The 14,293-nt window shown below is 41.4% G+C and overlaps 1 protein-coding gene across 7 annotated transcripts in view; it reads right to left on the bottom strand.

The window, feature by feature from the left end:
* The window catches only part of GREB1 (growth regulating estrogen receptor binding 1), an 81,833-nt gene that overhangs the window by 47,469 nt on the left and 20,071 nt on the right, over positions 1–14,293 (bottom strand). For 6 of the 7 annotated variants that reach the window (XM_033143119.1, XM_033143118.1, XM_033143112.1 and 3 more), the window contains one exon: positions 2,227–2,422. In XM_033143119.1, coding sequence (XP_032999010.1) covers positions 2,227–2,383 — 157 coding nt within the window. In that variant the 5' untranslated portion in view covers positions 2,384–2,422. Of the gene's footprint in view, positions 1–2,226; positions 2,423–8,398; positions 8,533–14,293 lie in introns of those variants that run through there. The other variant, XM_033143115.1, reaches the window with a different exon arrangement.

The raw sequence follows: 14,293 nt of genomic DNA, 5'->3' as shown, positions 1-14,293 counted from the left end.
TGCAGATGAAATTGTTGGGAGAATATAAACTAATACTGCCTCTCCATCAACTACACAATTTTTAATTTATTGTGTCTGTTTTCAAGACGGCAAGAACACATTCCCTCTCTGCCGATGAAATAAATGGTTAGCTAATGAGAATAAAATCTGTCCAGATATCGATTTTTGTGTTAGGCTGTGTACACAGGCACACCAAAAAGCACCTGGGTAAACCATGGATCTCTCAAAAGCACTAGAATCCAACTGTAGAATTGGAAGGGACCCCAAGGATCATCTAGTCCAACCCCCTGGGCCATGCAGCTGTTCCATATGGGGACTGAACCTGCAACCTTGGTGTTATCAGCACCATGCTCTAACCAGCTGAGCTATCTCATCCAGCTATCTACTTTTTAAAAATGCTGGATACAACCAAACTCCGTTCCTGAAACTCTTCTGTAATTGCCCCTAGACTCTGCCCATCTACCAGAAGTTTTCATTTCAAGAATTGGCAGTATTTTTAGTCCAACTGATTTCAATAAGAATTAAACATGTGCTTAAATCCCTTCCAATGAAATGAATGGTTTTCTAAATTACTTTTATAGCTGGGTTGTTCTCATTATTATTTTGCTCAAGTGTTAACTGTCTTCTGGCCCTCTAATAATGAGAAGATGATAAGGTGGGACTAGGAAGACCACTACGCTATTCCACATAGGGATGCCCTGGCATTTTGTGGACATTTTATTTTATAATTTTAAAATCTATTTGTGAAGTGTGAGCACTTTCCTCTCTATCTCTTATGGAAGGGCACATTTTGCAACCCCCTTGTTATTTTTGGTAAAAGAAATGGCAAGCAGCCTACCCCTCGGAAGCAAGGCTATTCCCATATTGCACCTCGATAGGCTATCATTCTCCAGCCACACAATAGCAATTAGGCAGTATTAAAGCTAATGGGCAGTTTATACATATTTTAAATGAAATAATTAAATATTTTTTCCTGCCCTGTCTGCGTGCATGCTTTTAAAAATAAAATAAAATAATAATAATATAATAATAATAATAATAATAATAATAATACTCTGGATAAAGGCACTTAGTTCTTGAGATACACACACACACACCAGGATTAAGGCCCAGTGATTTGTTAAATCCATTAACAAGTGTGAAAAGAGTTCTTCTGTTTTAAAACAAAGACCATGTTCTGGCAGCATCTTCTCCCAGTTGATGTCATAACCCCCTTTTGTGACATCAGACTTTGTTGAAATTTAAGGTTTCATGAAATCTAAGGTTTTCCACATGGGGAGCAAGCAGCGAGAGCAGATGGACACTTAAACAATGGTGATGTTTTTTTCATGCAAATGTCCTTGTTCAGCATGGAAGAATGGAAGGAGAGAGGGAAATATGTGTGCAATGGGAACAGATTTGTTCCTAAATAGGGTTTTTTCCATAGGTGGTGAGTAGCTATATCGTTCAAAACTATTTGAATAATATTTCAATTATTTTTCAATGCAATTGCCTAAAGACCCCGCCATATTGCATTGATAATGATTCTCTCCACGCCGTAATTAGACTGCTTTGAAAGGAAGTGTGCTCATGAAAAGAACATACAAAGGCAATACCCTTCAAGCCAATAAAGAGAGACCAGCAATTAACAGGAGGAAATAGTTGCACCAGAAGAATAATGATGCCTGCATACTGTCAGATCCACAGAGGTTCCTGAAGTTTAGCAGTAAAACAAGTTGGCTTGGTGGGTGGTGAAATGATTCCAGTGACTTTGCTTGGGGGATCGGAATATCATGCTTGAACGTTTATTTATTCGACATTTAATCAACTTTCTGTTCCACCCTTCCTCCCAAAGCAGCCAAGGACAGCAAACAATAAAACAGCAACCACCACAACAAATAATGATTAAAAAAATTAAAAACAATCAAATATAATTTCAAGGTTGCCAGAAACAGTTATTTTCAAGCCATCAAATGCCTGGGTGAGCAGGAAATTTTTTTCATTTAAAATTCCAGTGTTAATAACTTGGGAGAAAGATGCCCCTAACCAAGGAAGACATTCCATAAATGGGAAGCCACCACCAACGAGGCTTTGTTGCAGGTCAACACCAACCAAGCAGCACCCAGTGGCGGCTCTGCCAACTTTGTGTTGGATGTGGACTAAATATTCAGGATGATCTCTCGATCATTAAAAACAAAACAGGCTAAATTTCTACTTGAATAAAAATGTCAAATGAACATTTCTTACCTTCTAGAGAGGAAAGGTGCTGTTCGGCTTCTAAATACAGCTGTGAAAAAACCGGCCTAGGAACTAAATTATTGGACCGGAGAGAAGCCTCAATAGAATTATGCAGCACTTCTTCAAAGCGTGTGGTCTTGAGCTGCCCAGCATAAGAATTTCCCATCTTCTTGGCAGTTTGAGGAGGGCTTGTTTTATTTATTTACTATTCCAAATGAAACAAGAAAGAGAGAGGGGGGAAAGGAAAATCAAGTTTTGTCCTCACAAACTAAAGAAACCACTCAGAATGCCCAAGAGGCATCTATCCTCCAATTAGTTTGACATTCTTCTTGATAGGGCAAAGATGATGGGCAGCTGGCAGCACTCACTGAGCAGATCCTGCAGGTAAATGACAGGAAGTTACATAACTTATAGCTTACATAAAAAATAAGAAGCACAACATCATTTTTAAAAAATACTAATGGAAGATGTAAATGTAATTACTCTGACAGGCTCAAAAGGGCATAACAGCAGCAGCAATCAAAACATTTAAACTGAAACAGATTTTTAAAAGGACTTTTGTCTGGTGCCAAAAAGATATCAATGCATGCACCAAACCAGGTAAACTTCCTTATGAAAGCAATGCCAAAGATAGGATAATGCCCTCTCTCTGATCACCTCCTGCCTTACTTCAGAGGGTGAGAGTACTCATAGAAGTATATCAGGGGGGGAAATGCAGGCTGGTGTCGGAGTCAGTCCCACTGAATTCAGTGGGGATTGACTTCTGGGTGAATCAAGATGCCAGATTTAACCTCCCGTTGCTTAAAGCAGTGTTTCCCAAACTTGGGTCTCCAGCTGCTTTTGGGCGACGTCATCCCTTAGCTAGCAGGACCAGAGGTCAGGGATGATGGGAACTGCAGTTTGGAAACAGCTGGAGATCCAAGTTTGGGAAACACTGGCTTAAAGTCAGACTTCAGCAGAGTTCCCATGGGCAGAGGCATCATTTAATTGTGTCCACTTTCTTTGTGTAATATATATCCCACCTCTCTCAAGGCATCATCTGATGACAGCCATATTTCAAGGGATGAGTCACATGTCTGAAGGAGCCATTCCAATATCGAACCCCACAGACAAGACTTGTCATGCTGCCTCACATCAGCTCAAAACATAAGGCTTGCCAATGAAGCTGGCCCACCCATTCATACACAAAGTTTACAGGTGATGAATAATTGAGTGATGAGCAATTGGCTGGCGTGCACATATGTTTGTGCAGAGCACCCTGAGGCAGATTTAATGCCTGCTGGCTTTAATTTCCTGTTGCACTTTCTTCAGGCTTAGGGGGTTCCTAACAATAAAAACAAAATATAGTACACCCAAGCATCTGATTATCTGACATATTATTTTGCCGTTTAGAAAAATGAGCAGGGCACTGCCACAGCAGAGCAAATAAAAAATCCCTATTTCTAACCATATGAGCTGGTTGCTTGCATATATACTGCGGAAGCTAAGGTCTCGAAAGCCCTTGCAAATCTCTTGTCACCAGTATTGGGTGACAGCTACAAGCTGGTGACCCTGAATGTGCTAAGTGAGTAATAAAATGGGCAACAGGAAGCTTGACGTGCTGGGCCTTGTTTTCTTGTGCTATTGAACTCTTCTAGATCTGCTGCTGCGCAGACTGATGCCTTTCGGTCGCTCTCAAACACAAAGGGGCGGCACAGGTCTGTGAAATTCCAAACAATGGTGCTCGCTTTGGCAGCACATATACTAAAAAGTGAAATTCCAAACAATGATTGGGGGGGGGGGCTGGCAGGCTGTGTTCAAGAGGCTCCATGTTAACAGGAAATGGAGAAGGGACCTCAGGTGGTCAGCTCTGAAACCTAAGTTCTGATGACAGAACCCTATCATGATGCTATTCGCTGCATTTGTAGAATTCTTCAATATATATATAGGGAAGCAAGAGGGAAGTAAGGGAAGTAAGAGAGAGCTTGAAGAGCAATTTAAATTGATTCCTGCATTCCAGGGGGTTGGGCTAGATGATCCTTGGGTTCCCTTCAAATTCTACAATTCTATGACTTAGTGAAGGGGATAGAAAATGAAAACCGCACTGGAGCTCATCAGCAACTCAAAGAATGAATCTACCCTTCAAAAAAGCAGTTTAGGATAATACCGTACACCAGAGATCACACAATATTATTTTGCAGGCAGGAAAGTAACTGGCAGAGTAAGTGAAGAATGAGATTTTGCAAGACGAAGAAAGGGGATTTGAACTGAAGTTCAAATCAGATTTTGAACGGAGATTTCTATGCTGCTCCTAGCAGGCATGGAAGCCAAATTCAAGTTCATTCATCACCAAGTTTGGTCACACCCTCATCCACATTTTTAAAGGCAAATTGGATTGCCCTGGGAACTGTAGTTTATTAAGGGCACTGTGAACTGCAGGTCTGTGATGGATTATCTACAGTTCCCTGGATTCTTTGGTAGAAGTCACGTCCTTTCAGTGTATGGCATATATGCAGCCTTACAGTGCAGTTGTGACATACGTAATTCTAAAAACCAGAGTTCACAGATTAGAATCTCAGACTGAAGGAACATTCTGGTCATATGTAACGTCCTTGAATTAGGGGACAAGTCTCCTTGCATTTCTGATAAGGGAAAATATACAATGCCCCTTGAAATACAAAGTATGTTTTGTCAAATTATACCAGGAAGCCTAAATAACAGAAAATGCCTCCTCTTATGCACACAAACACACACCAAAATAGCAGCAGTGCTTCAAAAGCACCTGGCATCAGACATTGTGAAGTTTCAAAGTGGAAGCGTTACTAATCCAGAGTGAGCCATTTTTTGCCTTGAAGTGAGAACTGTCAGTTCCCAGACACCCAGCCATTGTGTTTACTCTTTATTTTGCCCCTTGAGTCATGGAGAACAGCTCCCCAATCAATTGGCTGCAAGTCTGGAACAGAAACAGCACTGCAGGCTAACGCCTAATATATGATATGGCAATAAATACATTAGGCAACCGAGCTGCATCCTGTAAGTGTCTTTTTCTTCCTCTCCTACAGGAAACACTGTATTCTAATGCAGATTTCTCGTGCTTCTTAACAGGATCTCATAAATGCTGCAGGTGTTACTTTGGAAATAAAATAACTCCTTTAAGTGTCTCTAGTTTGCAGTTCTCCAGGCAATGTCTTTTAATGCCTAGCCCAGATCCCAGAGTTTTTGACTGCCATCCTGGAGCTTGTTTCAACACCCCCCCCCCCCCGCTTCTTCTGCATATTTTGGAAGAAAGTAGTGCCTCTGAGCTAACAGACCGCAATCAAGGTATGTTTGAAAGAATGGCAAACTTTAAATAAGTGGAGTTTGTTAGGCAGGAGGAGAAAGCAGAGGAGGCGGTGTTAGCAAATAAAAACAAGGAGGGAATCACTGCAGTTATAGTCCCGATAAGAAGAGGAGGACACACTTCCTCAGTAATCTCCTGTGTATACTAGCTTTGGGACTGCAATTTCCCAGAGCTTGGATCCGAGGCTGTTTTCCTAACTTGGTTTTGGCATTCCCCACATCTGCGAGGTGAATGTAAAATGAGCATTAGCTGGAGAATGTGTGCTCAGGTTAATATCTTTCCCCCACACTATTTATAACCTCCAGTTGCACACTATCAAGCTTGACCGCAAGGTGTGGGTTTTATTACATCACTTGCAAAAATGCCCCATCGACACTGGAAAACATGGGTCACACTCTGTGGGCAGGGTGACATTTTCACATCCCACAGGTTTTAACCGTGTATTGAACGCAACAGGATTTAAGTGTGCTTAGCTTTGGGCGAATGGTGCCCGCTAGCTCTTTATATTTAACTTTCAATGTCACAGTGCCTCTTCATGACCTTAAGACTATATAATGCTAAAATAGACTAGTAAGCCTGGACTCAATACAGTAGGACTTACTATCGGTACTAATTAAACGTACTTTGGATCCCGCTACATCTTGATATTGTGATGCTAAGGATCTGTACCTGCAGTGTTACCAATGCAAGGAGCCTGTTATTTTTCCAACCCACACAAAGGCACAGTTCCTCTGCCTCTGGAAACAGCATCCCAGGTTCCCAGGTCCTGCTGAACTGTTATGCTTCTTCACTGGGCAGTTGGTATAGCAACTTCAGTGCAGAGTGTTTGCTTATGTAGGCTTAAAACATGCGTTCAAATCTCATCTAGGCTTTAACAGTGGCTTCTGGAAAGTTGCCCTCAGTCCAGACGCCTTTAAAAAAGGACGAGGGAATAAGGATGACCTGCCTCAGAGCACGAAGCCCCACAGAGATGTGATCCACACTGGGATAAAACACGGACTCAAGAGGCAGTGGGGAAGCGAGCTGGATGTTACTTCCCATTGAACTCAGCAGGGCTTACTTCTGAGTAGAAAGGGTTGAATTCTCAGTCAACTACAAGGTAGCAACTGGGAATGCATGAGTTGGGGGGGGGAACCTGAAATATTAATCATGTGTTTTAGTTTATAAGCTCTTAAGGCACATAATAATAACTTTAGACCTTTCCTCTAGCAGTGTAGACTAGCCTTTTAATAAAGGTATCGAGGCAGGAGAGGGATACTCTGAAAATTAGCATTATGGCAGGCAGGTCTTTATGGGGTGGGGTGGGGGGAAACAGAGCATAATCTACACCTATTAAAAACAAATATATCTACCTTTCTGCCTTCCTTCTGTTCTTAGTTTTCTATTAATAACTTGCATAGAAATTCAAGATGAGGACCATGCTGATACTAGCTTAATTTAAACACATTACTCCTATAATTTCTAGCACTTACCTTATGACTGCGTATGCTTTTAGCGGCAGCCGGTGTACTGAAATCCAAGTAATCCTACTGAGACTTCTAAGAAAAGCAAATGTGACCTTGAGGTATTAGTTGCTCCAACAAGCGCCTTCCATATCCACAAGGTACATTGATACTATAAGCACTCCTATTTGAAACTGATTTAGCCATTTCAAACTCCACCCCTACACACACCTCCAATAATCCTTGGAACTGTTTCACTGAGAGAGTGTTGAGAATTCTAGGCTAAGAGGTCCCCAACCCCCTGACAAGACTCCCATTGGACAGGAAGGGAAACAGCAACTAAAGTAGTTTGCTTCTGCAGTTTAGACATAGAATCATAGAATTATAGAATCATAGAATTGTAGAGTTGGGAGGGACCACCAGGGCCATCTTCTCAGACTCAAAGCATCAGGACCAAGAAGGAGATGGTCACATAACATATTTTCCCTGAAAATAAAGTTTTTAAAGTAGCAAAAAGTAGCCAGGTTTTCGAAACTGGGAAAACATTCCCTTTATAGAGCCAATTGCTCTTGGAAACCTGAAATCAAAATTGTACAAGGACAAAGTTGGGGCTTAGAAATTTCCCCCCTCTATGTCATCTTTCATCTAGTTTCATACAAATCTAACTCCAGAAAATTGCAAAAGGAGGGAGCTTAAAAAAGTAAATAAAATCCAATCAAGGCATTACTTTCTGAACATGTGTATCGTGAAATGAAAACTCCCCTCAAGCATTCTGCCATTTGAAAAGCCTGTGTTTCTTTCCTATGACATGAAGCAGAGCTAGAAAGCAAGTAATATTTCTGCGAGCAACTGTTAAAGAGATATTATAGGAAAACATATTTGAAACTATGTTTCTTGTGCCATTATAACAAGGCAGAAGCATGAGTATAATCATAATTCTGGAAAAAAATGATGGCATTATGAACTTCAATAGTCCATGTAATTAAGTTAAGGATGGGCAGAGGTATCCGCAGGTAGACTATAGGACGTTTCCCCAGCAGACTACCTAAAGCTTGCTGGTAGCTGGGATTCCTGAAAATAATGTAGAACTACATAGTCCTTGGTGTAAGTGACAAGCACTTATATTCTCAAGTCAAGAGTGCCCATTCAGGACCACTTAAAATAAAGCAGTTATGTTCAACCACTCAGAAATACCAAGTAGGCACTCTCTTACTTTGTGATTTTAGAACACACTGTTGGACCACAGGGATCCAAGTAAAGGGAAAAAGAGAGGCCACAGAAAATTGGGAGTCAGCCCACACCAGGGCTAGATAACATAGCTCTTCACAAAAAAAAATCTCACCTGGAAAAAAAATCTCAGTGACACAAGAGGAAGAAATAAACATATGTTCCCAACATAACAAAAAAAAACCCACTATACCTTACACAGCTGAGGTGTTCAGGCTCCCAAAATTATGTCCCTATGTCAGCCTCATGATTTGAATCATCGTGCACTGAGCACTGCCAGAGCACTTGCAAAGGTGGTTGATAGCTGCCAACTCCAGCTCTGCTGGAGTTTGCCTCCCTTTGATTCAGAAGAGAGAGCCTGTCAGCCTGACTGAGTAACCCTCTGGAAACAGTGCAGCGTGTGTGCAACTGAACACTTGGTCAGGTCATCATGACACGAACATTCTTCTGTGACAGCAGAACAGAAGAAGGATTCAAAGCTATCTCTGTTATGTTCTGTGGCCACGACGGAAACAAAATAAGGGCTACACCATAACCCAGCAAGCTGTTCCAGAATCTTGTGGGTCCGATGGGCTAGATGATAAATGGAAGCACCCCCCCCCCAATGTCTGATTAACACTGAAGTGTTTTGTTAGGTCATGTTGCTCCCAGTCAAGTACTTACCAGTCTGTCAGTCTGAGGTACTATTAACGTCAACAGCTCCCCCCCCCCCCGCCCTCCCAAACACAGGCACTATTCCCTTTTGGAAGGCAGAGGGCTGGACTTTGCACTGTACAGTTTAAAAAAACTAAAACTTCATTGGTGTGAGTGTTTGTTTAAAGTGCTGTCTTCTTATAACATGGAAGGAAAGGCCTCTCAAGCAAGCTGACGTGTGGATCTGATATATGAACCCCTAGGTGAGTATCTGGTGTGAGAAAACATAGGGAGCTATCTTACACCAAATCAGACCTCTATGGTTTCTCAGCTTTACCTGGAGATGTGCACATAGAAGAACCAGACCTGACACTCACATAAAAGAAACACCTAATTTGCTTTAATAAATTTATATACCACCCTTTAACCGAGGATCATAGGGCGGTTTCCAATATAAAAAGCAAAAAAATGCATAGTGTGCAAAACAAACAAAATAGTAAAACAATAATGCGCACGCACACACACACACACAGTTTAAAAGGCCAGTTTTATTTGCCAAAGGCCTGGGAGAAGAGTGGTGTTTTTACCTGGCGCCCAAAGGTATGCAATGAAGGCGCCAGGCGAGCCTCCCTGGGGAGAGCATTCCACACACAGGGAGCCACCACAGAAAAGGCTCGTTCTCGTGTTGCCACCCTCCCGGCCTCTTGTGGAGGAACATAAAGAAGGGCCTCAGATGATGATAGCAGGGTCCAGGTCGGTTCATATGGAGAGAGGTGCTCCTTGAGGGACTGCGGTCCTGAGCCATTTATGGCTTTATAGATCAAAACCAGGACTTTGAATTGGGCCTGGAAACTAATTAGCAGCCAGTGCAGCTGGACCAGGTTTGGTGTTATATGCTCAAAACATCTTGTCCCATTGAACAACCTGGCTGCCCGAAGTTTTCAAATCGTCTTCAGAGGCAGCCCCACATACAACATTTTTGCAGTAATCTAACCTAGAGGTTACCAAGGAAACCGTTACTTCCTGCAGAGATGTCATACCTTTCATACCACAAATGCTTTCTGTAACTGCTCTCTTCCTGAACGAAGCTGAACTCATAGTCTTGAGTGAAGCGGCCAACCCACACACGAGAATGTTCCTAGACGCAGCTACACCTTCTGTTCGTAATTACAGGGATTTTACTGAACTGGATATTAAGCACTGTGAGGAAAAAGTATATTTTAAACACTACGAAGGGACTTTGTCACTCTCCTGTTCCAATGGATTTTATTTTTGCTACCAATTTTATTGTTTTAATTATTATTTGCATTCTTTGTTGATTTTGTAAGCCACCTGGGATAAGCAGTTATGAAGGCTGTATATCAATGTGTTGCTTAAATAAATAAAATAATATTAGTTACTGATTTGGAATTTTGATTGGTAATTATAGGCAGTTTTCATAATGGTAGTAGTAGTAGTAGTAATGAATTGTTTTAAAAAATAGTGGGGCCCCCTGTAACGGATGTGGCTGGTAGTTTGGGATAAAATTCAACTCCAGGTGCACCTTTCATTGCAGAATTTACACACAAGTTGACCTATTAACATAGTCCTTCTGGGACATTGCCACCTGTGCAATAATAAACAATGTCCTCCAATTTCAGCCACTTTTTATTTATCGTTTTCTTTCTATCATATAAGCGAAACTGCTTGGACACAAAATATCCCAATATTTTTGCTACTGAAGTGCTTTTTTGTCACAACCAATGGAAAGTATTGAGGTAAAAAAAAAGTCTGATAGAGTTTTTCAAACAAAACTAATCCAAAGAGACAGTTTAAAAAGTCCTTCTGACATCACATGCATGAATTTGCTTTGGGATATTTTACTACTCTGACGTACACTGGAATTTGGCTTGGGGTAGTCTATTGTCTAAAAATATATATGCAAGTTTCTTTGTGCTGTTTCTAGTTATGTAGGTTTTCCAGAAAATTTTCTTATGCAAATTACAGTACTTTGCACGGGGGGGGGGGGGGGGGGGGAGGTGGCATCAAAATATTTTGAGATGCCCTAGAAAGTGGTTTAATTCAGCACATTTATTTTACCTGTGTAAAACAAAGCTAAAAAAAACCCAACCCAAAGTACATCTGTCCCAATACACCACAAGTATGGGCAATATTTGAGGGGAGAAATTAAAGCATACTTACAGCACAGTCCTAACTGTGCCTACTCAGAGAACTAAGTATCTGTCAGTAAGTCTCAGAGTGTTCAATAAGTGGGGTTAGGATTGCAGGCAGCCTTAACAGGATTGAAATGTTGTGTTATTTATACATTTTTACTGGGATACTTGTAGAAAATTAAAGATGATGTTGTTGTTATAGTTGCTGTTGTTGTTATTTAAATTTGTATACCACCCTCCATCCGTAGATCTCAGGGCAGTTCACAACACAAAATCAAAAGATAAAAAACACACAAAATACACAAAATACAACTTTGAGACTGTCAGGTTTGCCTATTATTGTATATGCAATTGGCATCCATTCATTGCTAGTCATAAGCTTGTCCAATGGTTAGGGATTAAGAATGCATACATTAACTAGGCAAGTTTTACAACAACCCTGTAAAGTAAGCTAGTAGTTCCCAATTAGCTACTGCGGACCTCCTGTTTTCCAATAGCCAAACCATGGAACACATACTTTTGAAAATGTTGCAATTGGGAAGCACTGAGGTAGACCTATATCATCCCGCTATTGAAGATAGTGGACTGGGGAGGGGGATGGGAATGAGAAATAATGGGTTACTTAAGGTTGCAATACTGTACACATTTACCTGGGAGTAAGTCCTAGGTGTTTGTTTCTTAGTAGACATGTACAGGATTTCACTGGAGTTGGAATCCAGGAACTTCTGCAGGGCCACAGGTTCCTACCTCCTGCTCTAAGAGTGACATAAATGCTAATAATTATTAGTATGAATCACAGCCCCCACTTTGCACCCCACTCATAAATGATGGGAAATTTCAATGAGCAATCAAAATGTCAGTCGAACTTGCAATTGCATCACCTATCAAACTTAGTTGTACAAAAGTTTCTGTTCTGGCACCATGGCAAACAGAAATGTGGAAGAAATCGAGACAGGCTATTAGTGCCTCATGGAAACCTATGAATTAGGTGTGTCTCTGTTGCTAAACTTATTTTCAGAACCCTAAAGCAAAGCACTGAAAAAAACTATAAAAATAAGGTCGTTTTGACCAGGGAAGCAAGAAAAAAAAACACCCCTTATAATTATTGTAACAGACGGTGATGAATCATGCCTAAGCAAATCCTCCCATTCCTTTTCAATAGAATGCATTATTAAACTGACAGATTATTTTACAAATGATGCAGCCTTTGCCAAGAAAGTAGAGCTTGTTTTCATATTGAGATATATGATTGACATCTGGTGAACTAGGGTATAGGAGGAAAAGCCTATACCCATACAATTTGCATGCTCTGCTCAGAGGTTCTAATGACCACAGGAAGTCGGGAGTGAGGCTAGTGGGCAGGATAATAATAATTAATAATTAAGAATAAGAATAAGAATAATACCCCGCCCATCTGGCTGGGTTGCCCCATGCATTCATTGTACAAACCATGTCAACTGATTTGGGACTGGAAATTTTCCAAAGAGCATCAATAACGCTATCTAATACACAAGTGACTTCAAATCATCACTAGCATTAGGATGACCACCTTTCACCAAGTCGCCTGTACTACGTATTGAGCAAAGCCTTTCTGAGCGATGAAAAATTGTCCGATTAATTAGCACAGCCCATAATATGGTTACAGCCTGGACTAGCTCTGCTGAGAAAGATTCCAGATTCATTTCACCCTTTCTACACAGTTCCAAACCCTCTTCTCCTTGGGAGAACATAGGAGCATGTGCTAGCAACTGCTGGGAGCTGCCTAGAACCTGAGTCCAGCATCACTTCTGATGCTGGACGTGGAGCTGACAGGTGGGTTGTGGCAACTTCAGGACGGCCAGGATTTTTCTAGCTTTTGGTTTTCTTCTGGGATGGCGAACTGCCTTAATGCTGTTTTGGGATCGGTCCAAGTTTTGAGGCTTCTACCTTTCCCAGCCCCACATTTAGGAGAAGAATAATCAGCATCAGTACCAAGTACCTGCTGGGAGGGATCCTATTTCCCCCTCCCTCAACACTTCCTCAACAGAGACACTCCCTAGGTTTCACTGACAACTAGGATGAATCCTTCAGTATTCATACGGGAGTTGTCTCTGGGGTACCTCAGGGCTCTACGTTTGAAAACCTCTTGCCACCTATGGGATCTCCCTACCCGGGTTCCCAACTACTGCAGTTTGCCTTCCCTTTAGGCAAATAAGTGGCACACTTGGCTTCACTGCCCAGCCCTCTGTATGACAGGAGAATAAGCAAACAGTTTCCTCTTCCACCGGAAAGCTTTGTTCTCTCCTCTTAGTCACACCTCTTAAGGTACTGATACACTGCCAGAGTCAACGAACGTTTAAGCACATTTAACTTTATTAGGTAACTAGAAAACATGGATGTCTTGGGTTATTACTGGTACAAATCTTCTCATGTAATTCAGCTTTGTTATAATATTTCCTGCATCCCTTTAGCAATGGTATTGACCTTTCCTCGCATTCCCCAAAGCCTAACCTCTCCTTTTCTCTCTCTCTAACCTTCCACCCCCAACTGCCAAACCCCCAACTGCCTTTCAACGGTTTCCCCCCCCCTCCTTTTAGAATGCCAACTAGCTCCGCCTCCCAGGGAACACCTACCTAACATGGGAGTGATAGGTTAACCCCTGATGAACCTGAATCATCAGCAGGCATTATTCCGCCACACCTGCTTCATAGAAGGTCCCAGGTCCTGACTCTGATATCACAAGATAAAAAGATATCATAGCTAGGGTGGGAGAGGAAGAAAGATAGAAAAATATCCTCAAAGCAGCTTTTGGTTAAGATGCTTCCTTGCGCTTCTCCAGAAAATATGAAGACCCAATGTGACGTAGATTTGCATAAAAATGCATCTGCTGATTTCTACATATGTGGACAAAACAGCACCATAATTTAAATAGAAACACAATGCGCTCTAATGGGGGAAGATTGTGATCAGGTGTCATGTCTTCCTGCTCAATTTGCTGCCCATGTACTTAACAATAGATGGGCAGCTTCAAGGTCTCTTGAATGTATGCTTGCCCTTTCCCACATTCAAATAAGTGATGATGAATAAATTATATAGCTTGGATAATTCAACAACATTTGGCTGATTGGTTCATACATACAGCACAGAATTCTGTGCTAAATCACAACCCTACTCCCAAAGGTTCCAGTGGGGAAAGCAGTATATTCAAAACTACTTTTATTTGCAATTTAAGCAAACACTGAATCATAACTATGTAGTCATGAAGTTGTGGACCTTGTACTGACAAGCCTTTCCATGGTTGCTGGCACTGTGATCTGCTGTAT

Source organism: Lacerta agilis, chromosome 3, assembly GCF_009819535.1.
Source record: "Lacerta agilis isolate rLacAgi1 chromosome 3, rLacAgi1.pri, whole genome shotgun sequence".
Classification (NCBI taxonomy): domain Eukaryota; kingdom Metazoa; phylum Chordata; class Lepidosauria; order Squamata; family Lacertidae; genus Lacerta; species Lacerta agilis.
The sequence above is the reverse complement of the archived record's forward strand: the minus strand, read 5'-3'. Positions and strand labels throughout refer to the sequence as shown.